General features: G+C 38.7%; 1 protein-coding gene across 4 annotated transcripts in view; it reads right to left on the bottom strand.

The window, feature by feature from the left end:
* Nucleotides 1-21,950, bottom strand: part of LOC117420628 (sodium/potassium/calcium exchanger 2-like) — a 139,661-nt gene that overhangs the window by 53,288 nt on the left and 64,423 nt on the right. For 2 of the 4 annotated variants that reach the window (XM_059029186.1, XM_059029179.1), the window contains one exon: nt 18,281-18,295. The exons of the other annotated variants lie outside the window; for them this stretch is intronic. In XM_059029186.1, coding sequence (XP_058885169.1) covers nt 18,281-18,295 — 15 coding nt within the window. The remainder of the gene's footprint in view (nt 1-18,280; nt 18,296-21,950) is intronic. 4 annotated transcript variants of the gene reach the window in all.

Consider the following 21,950-nt stretch of genomic DNA (forward strand, 5'->3'; position numbering starts at 1 on the left):
TTTTACCATTTGATTTACACAACATACTTAACACTTTGAAGGTGCAAAATATTTTTTATTGTGACACAAAAGTTAATTAAACAAAAAAAAGACATTTGTTGGTTGCATAAGTATTCACCCCCCTGAGTCAATACTTGGTAGAAGCACCTTTGGCAGCAATTACAGCTGTGAGTCTCTTTGGGTAAGTCTCTACCAGCTTTGCACATCTGGATCCTGCAATTTTTGCCCATTCTTCTTGGCAAAATTGCTCAAGCTCTGTCAAGTTGGATGGGGACCGTTGGTGAACAGCAATTTTCAAGTCTTGCAACAGATTCTCAATCGGATTGAGGTCTGGGCTTTGACTGGGCCATTCTAAGACATTCAGGTTCTTGTTTTTAAACCACTCCAGTGTACCTTTGGCTGTGTGTTTAGGGTCATTGTCCTGCTGGAAGGTGAACCTCCACCCCAGTCTCAGGTCTCTTGCAGACTTAAACAGGTTTTCCTCTAGAATTTCCCTGTATTTGGCTCCATCCATCTTGCCCTCAATCCTGACCAGTTTCCCAGTCCCTGCCGATGAAAAGCATCCCCATAACATGATGCTGCCACCACCATGCTTCACCATGGGGATGGTGTTCTCAGGGTGATGAGCAGTGTTGGCTTTGCGCCACACATAGCGTTTTGCGCTAAGGCCAAAAACTTCAATTTTGGTCTCATCAGACCAGAGAACCTTTTTCCACATGTTTGCTATGTCTCCCACATGCCTTTTGGCAAAATCCAAACGGGATTTGATATGGGTTTTTTTCAGCAATGGCTTTCTTCTCGCCACTCTTCCATAAAGCCCAGCTTTGTGGAGCATCTGGGTTATAGTTGTCCCATGGACGGTTTCTCCCATCTCAGCTGTGGATCTCTCCAGCTCCTTCAGAGTTACCATTGGCCTCTTGGTTGCTTCTCTGACTAATGCCCTCCTTAAATGGTCACTGAGTTTTGGTGGATGGCCTTCTCTAGGCAGAGTCGCGGTTGTGCCATATTCTTTCCATTTTTTAATAATGGATTTAACGGTGCTCCGGGGATGTTCAAAGTTTGGGATATTTCTTTATAACCCAACCCTGATTGGTGCTTCTCCAGAACTTTATCCCGGACTTGTTTTGATAGCTCCTTGGTCTTCATGATGCTGTTTGTTTAGAAATGCTCTCTAACAAACTCTGGGGCCTTCCAGAAACAGGTGTATTTAATCTGAGATCATGTGACACTTTAATTGCACACAGGTGGACTCCATTCAACTAATGATGTGACTTCTGAAGGCAATTGGTTGCACCAGAGCTTATTTAGGGGTGTCACAGCAAGGGGGGTGAATACTTATGCAATCAAGACTTTTCAGTTTTTTATTTGTAAATAATTTTGAAAAATATGTAGATTTTTTTCCCCACTATTTTGTGTAGATCAGTGACAAAAAATCCTAATTAAATCCATTTTAATTCCAGGTTGTAACACTACAAAATGTGGAAAAGTCCAAGGGGGGTGAATACCACTGTATATATATTAGAGAGAGAGAGAGAGAGAGAGAGAGAGAGAGAGAGAGAGAGAAAAGAGAGAGAAAAACATTTTTTGATATGTTTTTGATAAGGTGCTTTTACTCGAGGTCATTCTAATAAGAACCACTCACAATGATTGTAAACACACTGTCAGCCTTTTTCAAAGCCCTGTTTTAAACAGATATATAATACTGCCGTGAGCAATTTCTTCTGTCATGTGTTTCACCTTGACATAAAACCTAATGTCATAGAGTCCTTCGAATCACAATATAACAAATTCCTTATAACAATAATATAACAAGTATGTTTCAAAGCGGCACAAAAACAAGCCTGTCTGGAAGGTTCCAGTATGACAGCCTCTTTATTACTAGCCTATTGATCTAAGTCTACATTTCCAGGAGAAAAAAGACACAATATGATAAAGCTTGATGCCATTTGACTTTGTATCATGATAGGGTCAGATCTAAGTTAAGCAGGGTTAAATCTGTAAGGAGAGGAGGAGCACGCCCTCTGAGAATGTATTTTAATGACATTTGTTGTCACTGTACAGATACAACATCCAACTAAGCTCCAATTTGCTTTTTGGACATTAAGGATCACATTATACTATTTTGGTAAATGTCTTAAATAAAACCCATGTTAAAGAAATCATGTCCTGGCTTAATGATACATACCCTGGGTATTTTACCGCGATTCCCACAAGATCCACAAAACCCCTTGATTTTGGGGACAAGGTAGACACTGCATCCCAGGCCTGTATTGTATCCCAGGTCTAAATCAACATAAGATGCTGAAAAAAGCATTACTAAATGTATGGCATTTACAGGGGATGGAAATAAGACTCATATTGCATAGCAGTTTCACCCATTCCAGGTTTTACTACAATCTTAATTAGCAACAGTGTGTATATATATATATATATATATATATATATATTTAAAAAGGGACAAGTAGCCTACTCTTTAGACTGATGACTGCATTGATTAAAAACAGTGTCATTGTGTTATCACGCCATGCTTTATGTAACCTAAACACACATATGAATGAATGACAAATCAAGTCACGTACACCATCCTGGAACCTACAGTATGTTTCCCTCTCTGTAAAGCCTTAGAGGCACTAAGAGAATGCTTCAGAACAACTGAAGAGGACCTTTCAGAAGGTAACAATGCAGCAAGAAAGGAGGCAGATTCTAGTGAAGCATAGTTCTATGTCAGTAAGGTAAACCAAATGTCATTTTATCATACCTTGACATTTATCCACTGTATGGATCCACTTTTATTTTAGACAGATCAAGACCGTTTTACTTAAAGACAAATAATTAAAATTATACCAGGGCTTGAATGGAAGTGGCACAGTTATTAATGCCAGGTCTTAAGTACCGGTAGTGAGACATGGATGAGATCCACTTCAGCATTTACACGTTTGAACTGCTGTACTGATGTATTCATTTATTATTAGGGGTCCAAGCAACAAAGTTGCTGGAACCCTGTTGTAATTGTATGATGTATTCAAATATAGGGTCATGGGGACTAAGGAGCATAGAGGAAACTACATGGGTTCTATCCAACTGCATTTGTGCCCATATTGGATTTGTCAAATATTGAAACATCTTCTCTGAAACCGTTTTGCCAACTGAAGTGAAACTTTGCACACTTAACCTCAGGGAGATTGTCTGTGAAGTTTGTTAAAAGTAAAGTTGCTGCATCAAAAAACATAGAGGCCATGAGCAAATCAAATTTCAGCATATATTGTACTATACTAGTAGAGGCGAATGAGGTACTATGCCACATGTCAAATACAGTCATAGGTCAAATGGTCTGGCGCTTGGACCCTGGTCATTGCTGCTTGCAGCTATATTTATATTTGTATTTATGTATTTAACCTACAGCTTCAAAACTGTCAGTGTAAGAACTATTTTAACAATGTATTTCAGTGAACTCATAAGCCAATAAGCAAACATGGATTTACAGTGTACATTTAGATAAATGTTAGCCGGTAGTAAAATGCAATGATTGGAAAATGAATGCAGGTTAACATTTCAGTATTTCGGTGATATTAGCTAATGAAGAATTTGTAAAATAAAAAGGCTAAATCTCTAATGGTCACATAAAATTTCTAAAAGGCAGGCTGATTCATTGTATATAAAAAAAAGCAAAAAGCAAGATGAAGCATCAAAATTCAAAAAATAAAATTGTAAGCTCGGTTGCTTTTCTGGAAGGAGAATCCGCCCCTAACCAACACGTCATCAGCAAGCGCATAAAGGCTCTGTGTGTTATTCTCCCATGTCGCTTCTTTTGTTTTGGCCTCCTCCTCCCCAGCCACCACCCTGCAGCATCCCGGGGAGAGGTGGCCCACAGCTACTTCCTATCTGCTGCACTGGGATGCACGTAACTGTTCATGTTTTTCCAGCCAGTCTCGCGCAGGTAGCCATTGAGCGCCCACAGACAAGGCCTCCGGCCAAATTTATCTTTTACTCAGGCCCTGAGCGCCCACCACAGTCATCGGGCCATTAGCGCCCATCTAGCACCTACACACAAATATTTTAAAATGTTTTTACACCCCCACCCCTATCACTTCTGATTGGCTAGCTGTGGAAAAAGTTGATCTTCTATTGGTTACGAAAAAAAAAAAAATCAGAAATGGCTGCCAAGAGAGCCTCTAGCAAGGCACAGACTAATCTTTTAAATTTAAGGTATTATTTACATTTTTTGTAAATTAGCAAATAAGCAATACTGATAGTAATCTGTTTTGATAATTTAATAAACTATTTACTGTGTGTGATTTTAAAAAACAACTTTGTTACATATTATGTCCAGTTAATATTTTCAAAGACTTAATTCGTTCATATACACCTGAATATACTAATTGCATAAGGGAATGTGGATGGCTGCGATTTCTATTTTCAAACCTATACATTCCACTGGGTGTCTTGGCTTCAGAGTTGATCAGTCATGCTATCGTAAACACCTGGAACAGTTGCAAAGACAAACAAAATCAGGGTAGGAAAAAACACACAATGAGGAATTATGACAAATAAAAGGCAAAAAAAAGTAGGGTATACACTTACTATACTGCATCTTAAAGATCTCTGAACCAAACATGGAATGTCAATCTCTGCTAATTGACAACATGCAAACCAGACAGTGTCTGAAAATCAGCTGGTATGTACAGTGCTTGAAATGGAAAAAAACAAAAAAACAAAGTGGCGGTACTCACAGTATTCTCAGGCTCCCTGTACAGCTCTCTCTCTGACTCTGTCACCCTTTCCACCTCTATCTCTTGTCTCCCTTTCCATATCTACGTCTGTCTCCCTGTCCAGCTGTCTCTTTCCCTCTCTCCCTGTCCACCTCATCTCGTCTAATCAATACTGCGTCTAATCGCGACTTGACCTGGACCATTCAAAATAAATTCCCTTGCTCTGTTTTGCAATGCACTCTGGGAGTTGCAGTTGTTTTGTAATCTTGCAGCTGCAGCTGGGACAACAAAGTAACAACTAGAAAGTCACATAAATGCAGCCGACAGTTTGGAAAAGAAAACGGGCAGATAGTCAGTGATAAGTGCCAAAGTGCTACGCAAATATTTGAAATTGAGAAGTGGCGGTACTCCGTACCGGTGAGTACCACGCCATTTCAAGCACTGGGTATGTAGACAAATTTCACTTTTAGCGACTCTTAGAGCCGGAACAAATCAAACTCTGATCGCTCTTGCGAAAGAGTGTTTATGCGATAATATATATAGCATTTTCTTTATCATGAAACCAAAACTAGCCATTTCCAATCTGCGAAATGGGCGGAGAGAAGTTTTGCAGAATAGGAGGGATCACCGAAAGCAACATGAAAACAGCTGTTGACCAATCCCCAGCCGGTATTTGTGACATTTTGAAGGGGCGGTGTGACAGGGTGGCTGGTCGGTGACGTCAGGACAGAAGCAGGAAGGGAAATACTGACACCAACAGTACTGCAGTTAAAGGCAGTGCCGTTTTATTTAAATATAAAAATAAATAAAAGGTTTAAACACAAAAAGACTTGCTCACAGAGCGAAATAAAACAGTAAACAAAGATAATCACGAACACAAAATAATAAATCATACAGGTCAGGCTGGGCAGTCGCTGTCACTGTTCCTATATATTTTAATTTTTTTCTCTCTCTCTCTCTCTCTCTCTCTCTCTCTCTCTCTCTCTCTCTCTCTCTCTCTCTCTCTCTCTCTCTCCTCATACACCCACCCCGAGTGCAGCGAGCTGCAGCCTTTTATATCTTGGCCGAGGGGTTTAACTGGCTACTAATTATTCTATTACCCCTCGGCCACAATCTGCACGAGTTTATTAATTACGTGGGGCTTCCCATCCACGCTACTACATAATAACAAACAATGTGGCAACGCCGTCATTTAAATACATTTTTAAATAAATAAAAAAACAAAACACCCCGCGCTTCGCCGTCATATAAATACACTAATAAATCATAATACAAAACAACAATCTGCACAGGGGCGGAGGGGGAAACCCCGTTCCAAAAATAAACAAACAAATACGTACAGTGCTCCTCGCCCTGTTACAGGCGGAAACAAGGCGGTAACATGCGAAAAGGCAGGCGAAGACAGCTAGAACAGAATAATATATATATATATATATATATATATATATATATACACACACACACACACACACACTGCAGCATCGTGCTGCATTGTTCTGTCACTGTTATGAAATCTTGCAACTTTGTTTTCATGATTTTTGTAAAAATCCATACCGTGCCCTGGCTTGTGTCAGCACCATGCAATGCCAGCATCCTCGTACCCGACTGGCACGGTGCTGCCCAGAGCCCTGTTGTGCACAAGGATGTATAGTAACTGCACAAGAACTAAGATAAAAAAAAAAATAATAATAATAACAATTAAAAAAAGGTTAGCAAAGAAAAGAAAAATGCTGATTTAAAAAAAAAAAAGAATTGGGGTGAATAGAACATCCAAAAACCAACGTAACACTGTCGCCAGGATCAGTACCGGTACATATTGTAGTGTGCACAGGGGAAGGTAGCAGTAGGGCTGGTAGGTGACGTAATCACACACAAAGACATAAGCCCGATATACGCTCCTTGTATAGCGGTATCGGCGCTATGCTTTAGTGCGAGAGGTCCCGGGTTTGCACCCGCCCTCTGCCCATGTGTGGATTGCCTCGTCCTGTGTGATGCGCCTGCTGCGGGAACCGAGATCGCTACATTGGTGTTAGAGGTGGGATGCAGGTACCCCGGTACGCACTCGTCAGACTGTAGCCTGGTTAGCAAGTCCGGGGCGGACTTGAGGCTGGCAGGGGAGAGTGTAGCGTGCACGGGGGAAGGCAGCAAGTAGGGCTGGTAGGTGACGTAATCACACACAAAGACATAAGCCCAAAATACGCTCCTTGCAAAGGAGCCGGCTCTTTTGTACAGCGGTATTGGCGCTATGCTTTAGTGCGAGAGGTACTGGGTTTGCGCCCACCCTTCGCCTGTGTGTGGATTGCCTCGCCCTGTGTGATGCGCCTGCCTGCGGGAACCAAGATCGCTACAATATTATACAAGAAGAAGAAGTCGAATGAAATGTGATCCAGTGTCGTGAAAAAAAAAAAAAAAAAAGTTGATTGCAGATTTTTTGATTTTTTAAAAACGGGCATAAGATTATTATTATTATTATTATTATTATTATTATTATTATTATTATTATTATTTCTGTCGAAAACCCAAAGCAAATTTATAAACTTCATCTTGATGCTTCTGAGATGGGCTTTATAGGTATTACATAATTTTGTTATTTACGGACTAGCCAAAATGTGCTCCCTTGTGCTGGAACGGGAGGCTTGTTTTTACATGCCGAGAATTTGGGCTTTATAATTATTATTTATTTCTTAGCAGATGCCCTTAACCATAATGTTTCCGTGTAGGCCAACATGTTGAAGTACTTTACGAGAGTAACTAAATGTTTAAAACTAAAAGTTAATATCTTTAAAGTGGTTAAAACTCATAGGTTCTTTATTAGTATTCTAGTTTGTTTACATTTGTTAGCCTTGAGATCAAAGTTCAATGTAATGGAGCACGGTGCCTTTAAGTAATTAATAATTTGAACAGCGGTAAGTGACGTCACAGATGACGTGAATATGACCATGGACTTAAGTCCGTAGTTACCATCACTGAAAGAGACACTGCTCCACGCAAAGCTCTCTGTGACTAGAAAATAGTTTATTGTTTGTACGTATTAAATAAATAATACGTATTGCTTAAACATTTAACTCAAACTGTGGCAAAAAAAAAGGAGGCTAAGTAAAGAAGAAAACTGTCTTGTGCGTGTTTCGTTTAAGACTGCAACAAACACAACATATATTATGATAATATTTGATACTGTAAATTATTAATTTTAAATTATTCAGTCTTGTCTGAAAGTGTTCGATATATGAGATGTCAGTGAAGCGTCTTGAGGTATGTACTGGTTTTTTTTTTTGCAAATATCAGGATGTTTAGTGTTATTTTTTTTTTACTATTTGCTTAATAGGCGATAGCTTTCGACAAGTTCAAAGTTGACTATAAAATCCGGTCCTGCGAAAGACTTGAGTAGATTTGGTCGGGCAATAGCAAACCACTCCCCCTTCTCAACCCACTTGTAGTCCACAAGCGATAGCTGCTGTTTTGAGGGCAAAAAGGGCTTGTTTGGTTCTGCGAAATTTTGCTTGGAATTTTTTATATTGTATGCTTCTAATTCTCAAGTTTACGCTTAAAAGTATGCTAAAATGTACAGGTGTTGCAGTTTTTTCCATCACTTTTTTTTTTTACTTCACATAAACTATCTATGACAAATAAAGTGAAATGTTTTTTCAGCTATGATTTTAAAGTTCATATACTGTAGTGGATTAAGAGAACAAGCAAGGGTTATGGAAATGGGGAGAATGTACAAGAGCTGATGCCTGGACTTGTGTACTACCTCCTACCTCTCCTCCTTTCACTCTTAAGAACATAAGAAAATACGAAAGGTCACAAATGAGAGGCCATTCGGCCCATCTTGGTCGTTCGGTTGTTAGTAGCTTATTGATCCCAGAATCTCATCAAGCAGCTTTTTGAAGAATCCCAGGGTGTCAACCTCAACAACATTACTATGGAGTTGGTTCCAGACTCCCACAATTCTCTGTGTAAAAAACTGCCTGCTATTTTTATGTTCTGAATGCCCCTTTATCTAATCTCCATTTGTGACCGCTGGTCCTTGTTTCTTTTTTCAGGTCGAAAAAGTCCCCTGGGTCGACATTGTCAATCAATACCTTTTAGAATTCTGAATGCTTGAATCAGATTGCTGCATAGTCTTCTTTGTTCAAGACTGAAATAGATTCAATTCTTTTAGCCTGTCGGCATATGACATGCCTTTTAAACCAGGAATAATTCTGGTCGCTCTACTTTGCACTCTTTCTAGAGCAGCAAAGAAGCCTCCCCTTATACACGTATTCAGATATAAGTGTTGTGCTCACTTAAATGTGACAAAATACTGGAAGATTGTTTTCAGAAAGCGCACCATTTTAAAAATAGTGTGGAAGCCCACTCTAGTGTGCCCTTATCCACACTCAAGTAGAATTAAAAGGGGTAAATATCAGTATTTTATTAGAGAGATGTTGTGATTTTGAGGGTTTAAAGTGCATATGAGATTATTATTATTTTATGTTGTACAAAAGCTTTTTTTGTGTGACAAATGTTTCACAGGTACAGTATACCTAAACCCTGCCAGTGTTGTATATGTATTTTAAAAAATGTGTACTTGTTGCCCGTAAAATGAAAAGAATCAAAGACTTATTGCCAGCGTGATTGAGTATGAAAAGAGAGCTGCCAGGGTAGTCTGAACATCTGCATCCTAGATTGCAACCGGGAAATCAAGGACCAATTTGCCAAACATGTTTAACGAACGGCACAAGCCTCAGAAGATAGCTACTGTTCACTCTAATTTTACTTACTAATGGTGTGACCACAGTCAGATTTTATGTTAGAGTGTTTTTCTGTTATTGACAGCAGTGGGATAGAATCTCAAAGCTTTGTGAAAAAATAATGCTAATGACAATTTGAAGTAAAAAGCTTTGAGAGCCTAGCCCAATGAGTTGAAAAGACATTCAGAATTCTAAGAAAATGTGTGGGCTGAGATTCAATTATAATACTTCTACTTAAATTACACTGTAATCAGGGGCGGACTGGGACCAAAAATCGGCCCGGGCGCCGGCCCACATTTATGTCAAAATCAACATACCGAAATAATAATGAAGTCAGCGCACCGTCATGATGAAGAATCGGTAAAAAAAAAAAAAGAGTTTTTAATTGTTAGGGTAAAACTTCTTTCTACATTGTAAGCTATAGCTACTACCAGGTTTTCAAACATATTAGGGGCGATTTAGGTATGGAAAAGTATAGGCTATGACAGTTGCCATACCATGGCTTCATGATCTAGAAGTCACAAATAATAGGCTATCCTATTGAAAATATCGTAGATTTTTCCGTCTACGAAATATTTTTCTATTCATTCTTCTTTGTCTCCGCACGTCTCTGTCTGCCACCGCTTTGCAGTCAGTGAATGCAACATTGTATCAGCTAAATTCTTTCGCCAATTTGTCCAGTTTACGCACCACGGATTATTTCATTGATGGCTCTGCTCTATGCAATTACAATTTTCTGTTTACAGTAATCGGTGGTCTAAGATCTAATTGCATATCAGATTATTTTAAACACAAGATTGCCAATAGTTAGTAGGCTATTATTTAGTATTGGTATTTACTGTAAGCAAATAATAAACATGGGCAGCCCATTTATGAAGTAGAAAGAAACCATTCTCTGCACCCCAATACCAACCTCAGTAGGCCTAATAATAAACTGTAAAGTATAAACACATATCTTATTTATCAATTCTAGAAACCACCACCGACCTCACACAGATTGCGGTCTCTCAATAGGCCTAATAAAAAAAACAACTGTAAATTCTAAACACATCGGCTCATATTTAGCAATTCTAGAAACCATTAGCAGCACTCAGCGCCAATATCAACCCAAAATTACAATAGGGTTTCAGAACCCCTAATTATATCTCAAAATACAGTCAACTACTTCACCCAAATCCAAAGTAAACAAGACTGTCCTCCCTTACATCGCCCGCAGACGTCGCAGCAGTGCACTCTTCTCCGCAATCCTGTCAATAACTCCATCACTGTCTAGGGCCATCAGTATCTCTTTCTCTGTAGACATTAGCATGAACCCTACCAAGTGCTCTTGGGACATAGTGCTTCTCAGTCTATTCTTGACAAACTTCAGAGTGGAGAAACACCTTTCACATGCTACTTGCGTTACTGACAAAGTCAGGAGGAATTTGTAGCCCAAACCAATGACATGATAGGCACCAGTCAATAAATTGTATCGGGATAGAATCAAATAGCAACACATTGCACAGTTTTTGCATGAAGTGCAAGTTTTGTTCTCTAGCTCCAGCTCTTCACATAGTCCACTGTTTCCATCCTCCTCAGGCATCTCACTTGTTGTTCTGACCCTGTATCCATCCAAAGCTGACATCTTCAGTCTGTCCCACTGTGTTACAAGGCTTGTCAACTCAGCCTGTAGTGTCTCAACAGTGGCTCTGTCATCGAATTTACGCAAGCATTTGCTAAGCTCTTCCAATGCCACTGTTTGAAGCCGTTTATCTCATATTTGAGGGAAGTTTCTTGGTTCAAGACATGCAAAATCTGAACAGAGTGCTCCATTTGCTTCAAAATGAAGATGAATGCTTTCTGTGACAATGTCCAGAATCACATTGTGTGCCTTTATCTTGTACTCAAAGTCTGGATCTGGTAACGGCTCATCCTCTGCCAACTCACCCGGCATGGCTTTCTTCTTCCTGACCTGTTTTTCAGGGAGGGCGGCCTGGACCTCAGCCTCACAGTCCTCCTGCTCCTGCAGCTTCTCATTGGCCCACTCCACAAACCTCAGCTGCTCTCTTAACACCATCAAAGTCCCTTACACATTTTTTCAGGCTTTCTTGGGTTCCCATAACAAATTGTTGAGCAGTTAGGATGTCCATGCCACTTGTTTGAAGGTACTTGGAGAGGGGTGATGTCTGCTCAAATATACGCAAGAAAATTTGAGCAGTGAGTATGGTCTCATATTTGAGCAGGGCCTCTGAGTATCCTTTTGCTTTCACTCGCACAGTGGGCTTCATACTGGTACCTTCTTCAATCTTAGTTAATGTGAGAACCAGGTCGATGAACAATGCATGTTGTGGATTGCCAAAAGATCCAAATACCTTCCTCAGAGCCTGATCCTTGGCCCACCACCGTGTTTCCCCTATTGGAGACAGGCGTCTGTGGTGTGTGTCTTCACTCACATCATCCCAGGTATTCATGCGTTTGTATGATTCACAAATGAATACTGCAACATCATTTAATAGTGAAAAAAGTGTTGCACTTGGTATCACAACTTGGTATCATAACACCAGACATGCACTTGGGTGGGAGACTGTGCTGACAGTAATGCAGAGAACCCCTGGTATTGCCCCTGCATGTTTGCAGCTCCATCAGTTGCATTACCGACACATTTACTTATATCAATGTTAACTTTTTCCAGAACCTGTTTCAGTAGCTTTACAAATGACTCTCCAGTTGATGACTCACACTCAACCACAGCTATCAGCCTCTCATAGACAACATCTGTGACGTATCTGAGGATGACTGAGCACTGGTCCTTGGAGGTTGTGTCTTGTGTTGTGTCTATCTGGACAGAAAACATCCCTGCTTCCCTGACTTGACTTGCAATGGTTTCCTGGATTTTGAGGCAGATAGTATCAATAACTGCATGACAGTCTGTTTTGAGAGCAAAGTAACAGGGGATCCTCTTCCTCCACTCCCCCCAGATTCATGCAGCTTCTTGCTTTTTGTTATGCAGTCATTCACTTGTTCTTGCAGGTACACATCATATTTGCTGAGCAGAAGAATTAACTCCAAAAAGTTACCATGGTCAACAGCCATGTTCTCTAAAGTATATGCACCCTCAGATTTGGATCCCCTGTAACTAAGGCCACATTTGCCTACATCTATTATCACTTTGACTACATCTATTACACACTCCAGCACCTGACGCCTCTTTCGCACCTGTTCTCGATGTGCACACATTTGGTTGCTGCTTAGTAGGCTCTTGACGTCTGCCTTGCTCAGGAAGTATGTGTCTGCACTGTCTCTATGGGCAATACTTCGTTCATGCTCCTCTATTCTCTGATGCACATGTGACCAGGTTTTCATGCCGCCTTTAACAAATGGACTGTCATAAGAGGGCTTTGAGAATGCTAAACATGACAATGCAATACAGTGAGTGGGATTGTTCACAATAGGTCAGCAACTTGCAGTTGGTTCCATCCTTGCAATGGAAGACTTTTTGAACATTGGCAATGGCATTTCTTGGAGCTTGTTTAGGGTGATAACAAAAAAATGTGTCCAGCTCTTTGGACTGAGGGCGTGTGAAGTAATCAAAGCTACCAGCTGACCCCCCTACATTTACTTCATATGTCTGCATCTTGTCTCTCTCTCCTTCTCTTTCCTCAGCTGTTCTCTCTGCACTGGACCCTGCTAAAGCATCCATTCTGTCCCTCTCTCGCCCCTCTGCATTCACTTCATATGTCTGTATCTTGTCTCTCTCTCCTTCTCTTTCCTCAGCTGTTGTTCTCTCTGCACTGGACCCTGCAAAAGCATCCATTCTGTCCCTCTCTCGCCCCTCAAGCTCAGCTGCATCTGCTTTAATATGCATTACAGAACAACAGCAATCAATTTAATTAATACCTTTAGCAAACTTTATTATAATTTGAAATAATACTCACAAGAACATAGCTTGTTTAATTTATAAAACGGATAGTTCCGGTCTCCTCTCTGATTGGTCAAAACAGGGATCCAGCCGTGCTATATTCAACCATAGGCCACTGTTAGGCCTTCTCACCGTTCCATAAATTATATCTTTGCGCAACAACCTAATCGACATCGACCTAAGTATCAAACCCAATCAAATTCATGTGAAACGATTGCTTTAAAATTTGGGATTTTGTTAGTGTGATACAATACATGCAATGTGAAATCTACGCTGCGAGTGTCCAGTAGGGGGGAGACTGCCAAGTTAATAACAGCGTAATTCTCAGCATGTAATGGGGGGAAAAAAATATATAAATAATTATAAATCAAACGTAGACCAGCGGCCCACGCAGGTCCAAACAGACCGGCCTACCGGGGATTCTCCCGCACTTCCCGATGGCCAGTCCGTGCCTGACTGTAATGATGGTAAATGCTCCAAAGTGTAGGTGTTGTTGTCAACCAGCAAACTAGCAGCAAAAATAAGACGTATTGCTGCAAACAATGCCAGTCTCTGATAATGACAAAGGAAACAGAATGCAAGACATTCAACATAGAGTTTAGAGTGGAACAAATCATATTTAAAGAATAAAGCCGATGTAACACCAAGCAAATTTCAAGCAACCATTTCAGGCAACTGTTGCAGCAACAAGTTGCATGCAATGTTATCAAGGAGTTTTTTCAAAGTTGCTCAAAATTATATACTTTTGATTTTGTAGGACTCTATGTTTAGATTTTTAACTGCTGGCCCCTTGAGCTAGTGTTTTTACTGACCCGGATGCAATTTTATCTGGCCCAATATATTTATATATATCTTTTCATGATGGTTTTTATTTTCAGTATGTTTCTAACTGTGTGGTAACCAAAGAGAGCCCACATCTCAAAAGAAAGTGGCTAAACGAAGCCTTTCAATATGTTACTTCAGCCATTTAACATGCACACATTTGTGTGCTTGTCGGAAACGAAAATACTGTATTCAAGATTTGAAAATGGATGTGTACAAATGATATTCATTTTTTCACAAGCAAACTTGCAACCGAGCTGTTACCATATGGTCACAGCAACGCTAAAACTGAATTATAATAATCCTAATTAGGGATGGTTCAGTGTAGTCAAATACATGATTACACAAAAATTAAAAACAAAAACAAAAAAAACTATTCGAATAGCACAAAGAAAATCTTATACATCAGCTACTAGCAGAAGCAAACGTGTTTATTTTTTTAATGCTGACGCTTAACACTTGTTATGTCAGTCTTAAACCCATTGTTATTTGCATATTAAACATAAGAACCCTAATTAATTACGCAATGCTTGCAATAGCAACATTCTGCAGTAATCGTATTCTGTTTGAAAATGTTGTCAATTTTATTGCCTTGTTTTTTGCTAATCCCTGTATGAGTTCCGCTGTATTGATTGTACACAGCTGTTGGTAGCCAGTTGTGAAACAGCTTCTGGGCACCGGCGAACTTTGAATGTGTGAACTGAAATAAAATAATGTATATAGCAAGTGCTAAAAGAAGTAATCCAAACTTGGATAACATTGAAATTAGACAGGTAATTTAACATTATGATGAATATAAAGACATACTAAATGTTAAGCAGAACAACGCAGTGACTAATAAGAAAAGGCAAGATACTTGGAGTTGGAAAGGAGTTCTTAACTCTGGACTGCAGTTCAATGTAAAACATCTACTGTTGACTTTCTGTGAATGGATGGAGTAACGTCAACATTTGCACTGACCATTAAAAGTACAACCAGGTATCCTTGTTTTGAATTATTTACAGGTTATTGAATAAACAAAGTAACTTGACTTTGATTCATCTGACGTCAACTTGACTTAGATTCATCTGGCTAGTTGTAATTAGTAATGTTAAACTATTGTAATGTTGGAATGTATTTTCTATTGTTTGGCCAGGTTACAATATTTACACTTATTTTATAAATATTATTTGTTAGAATTAAACAGATGTAGATGTAGATTGCTATATGATAGGTATTTTTTTTATTCTGAATACACTACGGCAAAAATTATTTGGTGGTTTGGGCAATATTATGCTACTGTTGCTTTAATTGGAAGAGATACGCGCTGTGACGTTGCTGCTCTTTGAGTTATGTGTTAATTCAGTAAACAAAATGAAAAACTTGTGTCTAAGGAAATAGGGTATTGAACGAAGAAATCTCATCTTGGACATTGTTTGTACACTTTGTGAGCCTGGCTAAACTTTACCGGCTTACACTGTTATGCTGTCTGCTTGTACACACGCATTTGCCTTCTTGGGAGCATAAGGGACCAGAGTTCAGGTAATCAAATACACAAACATGCTGCACCCTGTGTATTCAAATAGGAAACTATTCAAAATTCCCACCCATAATCCTAATAATAAACACTATTAAAACAACATTCATAATACAAAATAATAACAATCCTTCTCAGAGCGTTGTCGCTTGTGTAGCCACTCCCAAGTCAGCGCCAATCTTGCTGAGTGATACCAACGAGTCCTGGAAAGAGTGTGAACGGCATTTCTGACCTGAACACATCGGATCCCAAATCAAAAAGTTAGACAATTCGATCGTGTATCTGGGTATCCATCGGGACATCTTACTGTGAGACTGGGTGTGATGTAAACGAAATGTTGAATTCACTACAAATAAAGCTGCTGTCTTATCTGCAAGTTTGGGAAACTGACGCCAAACAAGGCAGAACGTTACTTTTTTTTTTCCACTGTCATAATGAAGTCAGATGAAGCCTCCACTCTAAATGTTCATCTTCATTTTTTTTTCCATAATTACTTTTTTTTTATGATTTATTGATTTCAGCGCTTTCCTTATTTGCCATGTCGCGAGAACGAGTACCAATACACAGCACTTTGGTATGTATTCTGAGATTCTGACTGTACAACAAATATGATGTGCGGCTGGAAAGTTAGGATTAGTTTGTAGTTATGGTTTGTAAATTAATTTTTGGCACACTGGCCCATTTTCCTAGATTCATGAAACAGAAGCCATGTGCACTATATATATTATACTAGTTAAATGTAACCGGTCCAGTTGGGCCTGTGGTGCTTCATAACTACCGGCCAAACTGCGATCTCTACTGGCCCCGGGCCGCCGGCCATGGTTAATGTCGAACCCTGTTTTGTTGCTTCAACTTCAAACTGTCACTGGCAACTTTGGTGTAACAGCCAATCATGATCCAGATTTATGTCATGTAACCTCAAGACGCAGATGGAAAAAATAAATAAAACATGTCTACCGAAAAGAGACCACACTGGGGAACATACGAAGAGACCGTATTGATTGAATGGTTTGAAAGTAACTTATCTACATTTTTGTATGTAAAATTATGTTATTTATGTTATAGCTTAGCTAAATTATTCCACAGAGCTCAAATAATAAGGCCTAGTCCGTACTATGAAGCCTGGGGCTAGAGTATGTGGGTGAACCCTGTATTAGCGAGAGGGAAGCGGGTACAAGTGAGGGACAGCCATAGTCACCTAGCGCCACCTTGTTATTATTATTATTATTATTATTTATTTCTTAGCAGACGCCCTTATCCAGGGCGACTTACAATCGTAAGCAAATACATTAAGTGTTACAATACAAGTAATACAATAAGAGCAAGAAATACAATGTTGGATGTAAAGCATGTTACACTGTGTAATGTTTTTCAAACACACTACAACCATGCAGGCAGCTGAAGACATTTTTTTTTACTTCTTCCATTTCCACCTTTACCAACTGTTAAAACTTTAAACGTTGTCATGACAACTATAACTGTCAAACATATTTAGTATCCCTTCCCCAATAGGTAAATCAACTCCAAACTTACCTTAAATATTACTGGTTCATCTCTTAATATTCCTAAAAAAATTGCCCTTGGAAACTGCCTGGTGTTGCGTAAAAGTTGAAGCAACTTTGTTGCCAGCAACTCTTGATACAACAGTTGCCAGTAAAAGTTAAGGAATGCAAAATAACTTGAGGGTCAGAAAACAGAATTAAACAAAGCTGCAATAGATTAGAGAACAGGTGTGATTTAAATGGCTGAAAGATTGAATGATTGGCTGAATGATGAACACCTATTTTCTCATAAAAATTACCTCAACACTAGCTTTTCTTCTATAGAAAATGCTGTTGGGAATATAAGCTTCTTTTGAAGGCTAGCAAAAATTGTACTTTTAGTAGTATACTAGCATATGTAACTACAGACGTATTACTTCGGTCTTAAAATAATGTTTTGTGTGTTTGTTTTTTTTTTATTGACCAGTGTGTTTTATATAAGGTTGTTTTTTCCTATGTTGTTTTTTTTATGATTGTATGCTTGTGACTACATTGACATCTAGCTGTATGTATCGTACACATTTCTGCAAAAATCTACACAGGCTATAGATTTTAATTAATTATTTTATCCTTAATTTTAAATATTATATTAAATCATATATTATATATTTTATCTTCAAATTTAAATGACCTTTTAAAACCAAGAAAATAGCTTAACTTGCTTACTGCTACAATTTAAGGATATCAATCAAGTGGTGTAACTATTACATTTTGTAACCAGTCTTTCTTTTAAACATAAAATGCGAAGTAATTAAAAACCCAAACATATCAAAAACTGGTCACGTCACACATACATACATACATATGTGCCATACCCACACACTGTTTTCCTTAACTTCATATCACTTAAAGAGTGTTGGTTGGCAAAACAATTAGAAACAATAAGGAAGGAACAGGGCATGTTGAATGAAGGAAAACAATTGTAATGGATTAAGATTCCAAAAAGTAACTTCACTGCTCAAACGTTCAAGCAAGAATCAAATCCGGAAAACGGGGGCTGAGGGCAGGGGGGAGGAGATCAGTCAGACATTATAGTTATAGAGCAGACATTATTAACTCACCAGAATCAGCAAACTCTGAGAAAAGAAAGAAAACAGAGAGAAAGGAAAGAAAAAAGAAAACAGGCGCTGGGTAAATTAGCTGTTTCACATGCTAAATCCTACTGAAGTGTACCATCTTGTGTCAGAAGAGGACTCAAAGATCAATTCATCTGTAACTGCACTAAATTATGACAGCCACAGCCCAGCCATAGACTGTAACTGCATTTTCACGTATTGAAATTATGCATATTTTTACCAGCTCTTGTTTACCTGAAGGATAGTTTCTGGTTAAAAATCATACTGGGATTAAAAATAAGCTGGGATCTATGTGGTGTAGTGGGTTAATAAAGTAGCCTTTCCTCATTGGAGGCCTGGTTTCTGGCTGAGGTCACAAAATACATGGCTAGCAGATCACGAAAACAAAAAGAAAAAAAAAACACCACGTAATTACACACACACTTGACACTGAGCACCTTTACAGAAAGCAAAACTCTAAAATGCATCCATTTTTCAAAGGAGTATTTAGCATGATTCGACCACACTCACAGCTCACCACACCCATTGGCATATTCCAGAGTTGAGAGCTTGTGTAAAGAGCAGTTCCAAAGAGTTTCTAAGTAGTTGGTATAGGCTGTTGATAATGGAAGTAAAACCACTGTGTGGAAAAAGGCTATTTTAAGACAGTTGTATTCTTTTCAAGGGAGAAATGGAACTCCAGGGATGAAGACGCCACTGCTGTGCCGGAGAGGTAGGAGGTGGTGATCGGGGACTTTGTGATGCTGACACAGCAATGGTGTCCTGTGACCGAGCTGTCGTTGAGTGGTGACGTCACGGGCCAGGAAGTAAACAAAGGCAAGAATTGGCAGATGTGAAACTGAGCGCTACGGCGCTCAGCTATTTTATTAAATAATAAATAAACAAAAGGTTTAAACAAACACAAAACACCACAAAACAAAAGGGCACGTTGGCCAAACAAACAATAACGAAACAAGTATATTTAAATATAGCAATTGTTTTTCTCTCCACAAAGCACATCTCGCCTCTGACACTCTCCCCCCTTGCGCAGACAGCTGGGGGCTTTTATATTCTGGCTGAGGGGTTAACTAGCTGTTAATTATCTTATTACCACAGTCTGCACGAGTTTAGTAAGGATGTGTGACTGTCAGCTAGTTAAATAATCAGTAGCTGACCAGTCACGCATCCTCACAAGGTTTTAAAATATAAAACAATAACAAATAACAATCAGCTTTCGCCATAATATAAATCATAATATAAAAATAAATAATAAACAAAGGGGCGGGACACTCCGCCACATGTCCCCAGAGGGATTTTATTCTGGTTTGCAAACTGACTGTGATAAGACTAAGAAACACTAAAACTGCAGACGTTGCTTTGAAATGTGAAAATGCTGCATCAAGCTCCCAAGGGAGGTACATCCACCACAGATGTTCTCAAACTGAATGACAAGCTAAAAAACAGACTGAAAACGACCATATTATTTTAATACTGAAGCACAATCTCCACAGGTAATTCAATTCCTTTTAACTTATGATTTATTTGTTTGCCTTTTTATATCGTTTAACCTATTTTTTTAAAAAAAGGTATTGTTATGTACAAAAACGTGTATTTATATTGTTGTTTTAAATGATTTCTGCCCAACCACAGTAGGAAAGAGTCTTTTGTCGCAACCTCTGATTTTAAGATTTAACACAACCACTTAAAATAGAAAGAATGCTATGCAATGTTTTAATTGAAAGCACTTCTCTGGTAATGTTAGACCAGTTGCATAAAATAAGTTCTTCATTTTTACATCTTTAATTTTTTTTTCATATAACCTGATATTTAATTGAATTGCCCCTTGGTGGCAGCACCCATCTACTCAATCAATCAATCAATCAATCAATCAATCAATCAATATTTATTTTATATAGCTCCTTTCATAGTGGACCACCATCACAAAGAGCTTTACAAGATAGTGAGGAACAATGCATAATACATTAAATACAGTGAGATACAGAGCATAGTACATTAAATACAACATTAAAAAAACAATGCAAACACTTTTTAAATATAGGCATAATACATTAAATAAAAGGCTAGGATGTGAATTCTAAACATTGTGGATGTGTGTGTGTCAAGCAGAATCATACAGATAAGATGGAGTAAAAAAAACCTGAAATAGCAATTTAGACAACAGCTAATAACAGATACCAGGCTTAGAGCGCATTAAACGCAAGAGAGAGCAAGTGTGTCTTGAGAGTTGATTTGAAGCGAGCGATTGTGGGAGCTGCATGCACTAAAGCTGGGAGAGAGTTCCAGAGAGTGGGGGCCATGAAGCTAAAAGAGCGCTCTCCGAGTGTGGCATGCTTTTGCTTGGGTATAACCAGCAGGCCTGAGTCACCGGCATGATCAACAAGGGCCAATATGACGCAGTTGTCATGGTGATTTTCTTTCAGACCACCTATACTAGAATGGAATGTAAATACTGCATACAGGTACAACCTCATGAAAGAGTTTATGCAAACTCCTAGAATGACAATTTGATTGGTTATATATCTGTTAAATACAGACACGAAAAAGACTCTAAATGTTTGCCACTGAATTGTAGTTTCTTTTGGCATGTCTTGATTAAATATTGTCATATTTTTATTAGTGAATAGTTTTGAGGAGCTTTGTCTCCTCTTAAAATTTCTGATTTTAGATTTATTTCTAACATATATTGGATGAAGACAATTCAATTTCATTATATTTCTCTTGAAGTAAAAAACAAAATGGCTTCAGAAACACCATGAGATTTGTGACAGCCAACCCAGTGGAATTTGCACTTTTGGATACAGTTATTGTTGTATTGTGGCTCTTTGCCATCCACTTGCTTGTATTGTACATATGTACAATCTTCAGAAACATGGGTGCATTATTTAAACACTAGAACCCAAAGAAGAGGGTTTTACTGTCAGGTAGGGCCCGCCTCCTGAGAATTAACTTATGATGACACACACAACATACTGATTCATAAATCTAAGAATCCCTGTCAGACAACAATGCTATTCACACAAGAGGCCTGGTTTTTGTCTTCCAAATTGTTCCATTGGAATTAGCATGCTAAAGTGATAATCGGTGGTGAATCATCAATCTATGCCTTCTAGTAAAATACTGACTCGCATCACAATGAGACACTCAAAATTACCTGCCTATATTTTGTAAAAAATTATCTAGATTTCATAAATCCACCTGCGAGTGGCAACAGAAAACCTACTATATAATGTGCAGTGTCTCGTACAGTTTGTACATATTTAACTAGTGTTATCTTCCTGACTCAATCACCTATATTGGTGTTTCCCAGAATTAGTAGTAGGAGCTTATATGGCTAACAAACTGATGGTTTCGAGGGGAAAAGATGGGCGTAACACAACAGCTAAAATCTCCTTTTGGGAATGTCTACAAAGTACATTGTTATCTTTGAATAATTTCTGTCTGAGACCAAGAAACAATTTGATGCCCCCCTTCGGTTTGTAACTCCATTTTCTAATACTCCTTTGAGCATTCACATTATGTTAATAAGTAGTCCGTTTGCCATAAAGAAGAGTACAATAAGAAGGCTAAACTATGGAAGTATGTACTAAACAGATTAGGTTTTAGTGTAAAAGAGAATGTGATGTGGAATGCTGCTGCTTCTAAGCTTCTAGGTCTG

Source organism: Acipenser ruthenus, chromosome 1 (genome assembly GCF_902713425.1).
Source record: "Acipenser ruthenus chromosome 1, fAciRut3.2 maternal haplotype, whole genome shotgun sequence".
Classification (NCBI taxonomy): domain Eukaryota; kingdom Metazoa; phylum Chordata; class Actinopteri; order Acipenseriformes; family Acipenseridae; genus Acipenser; species Acipenser ruthenus.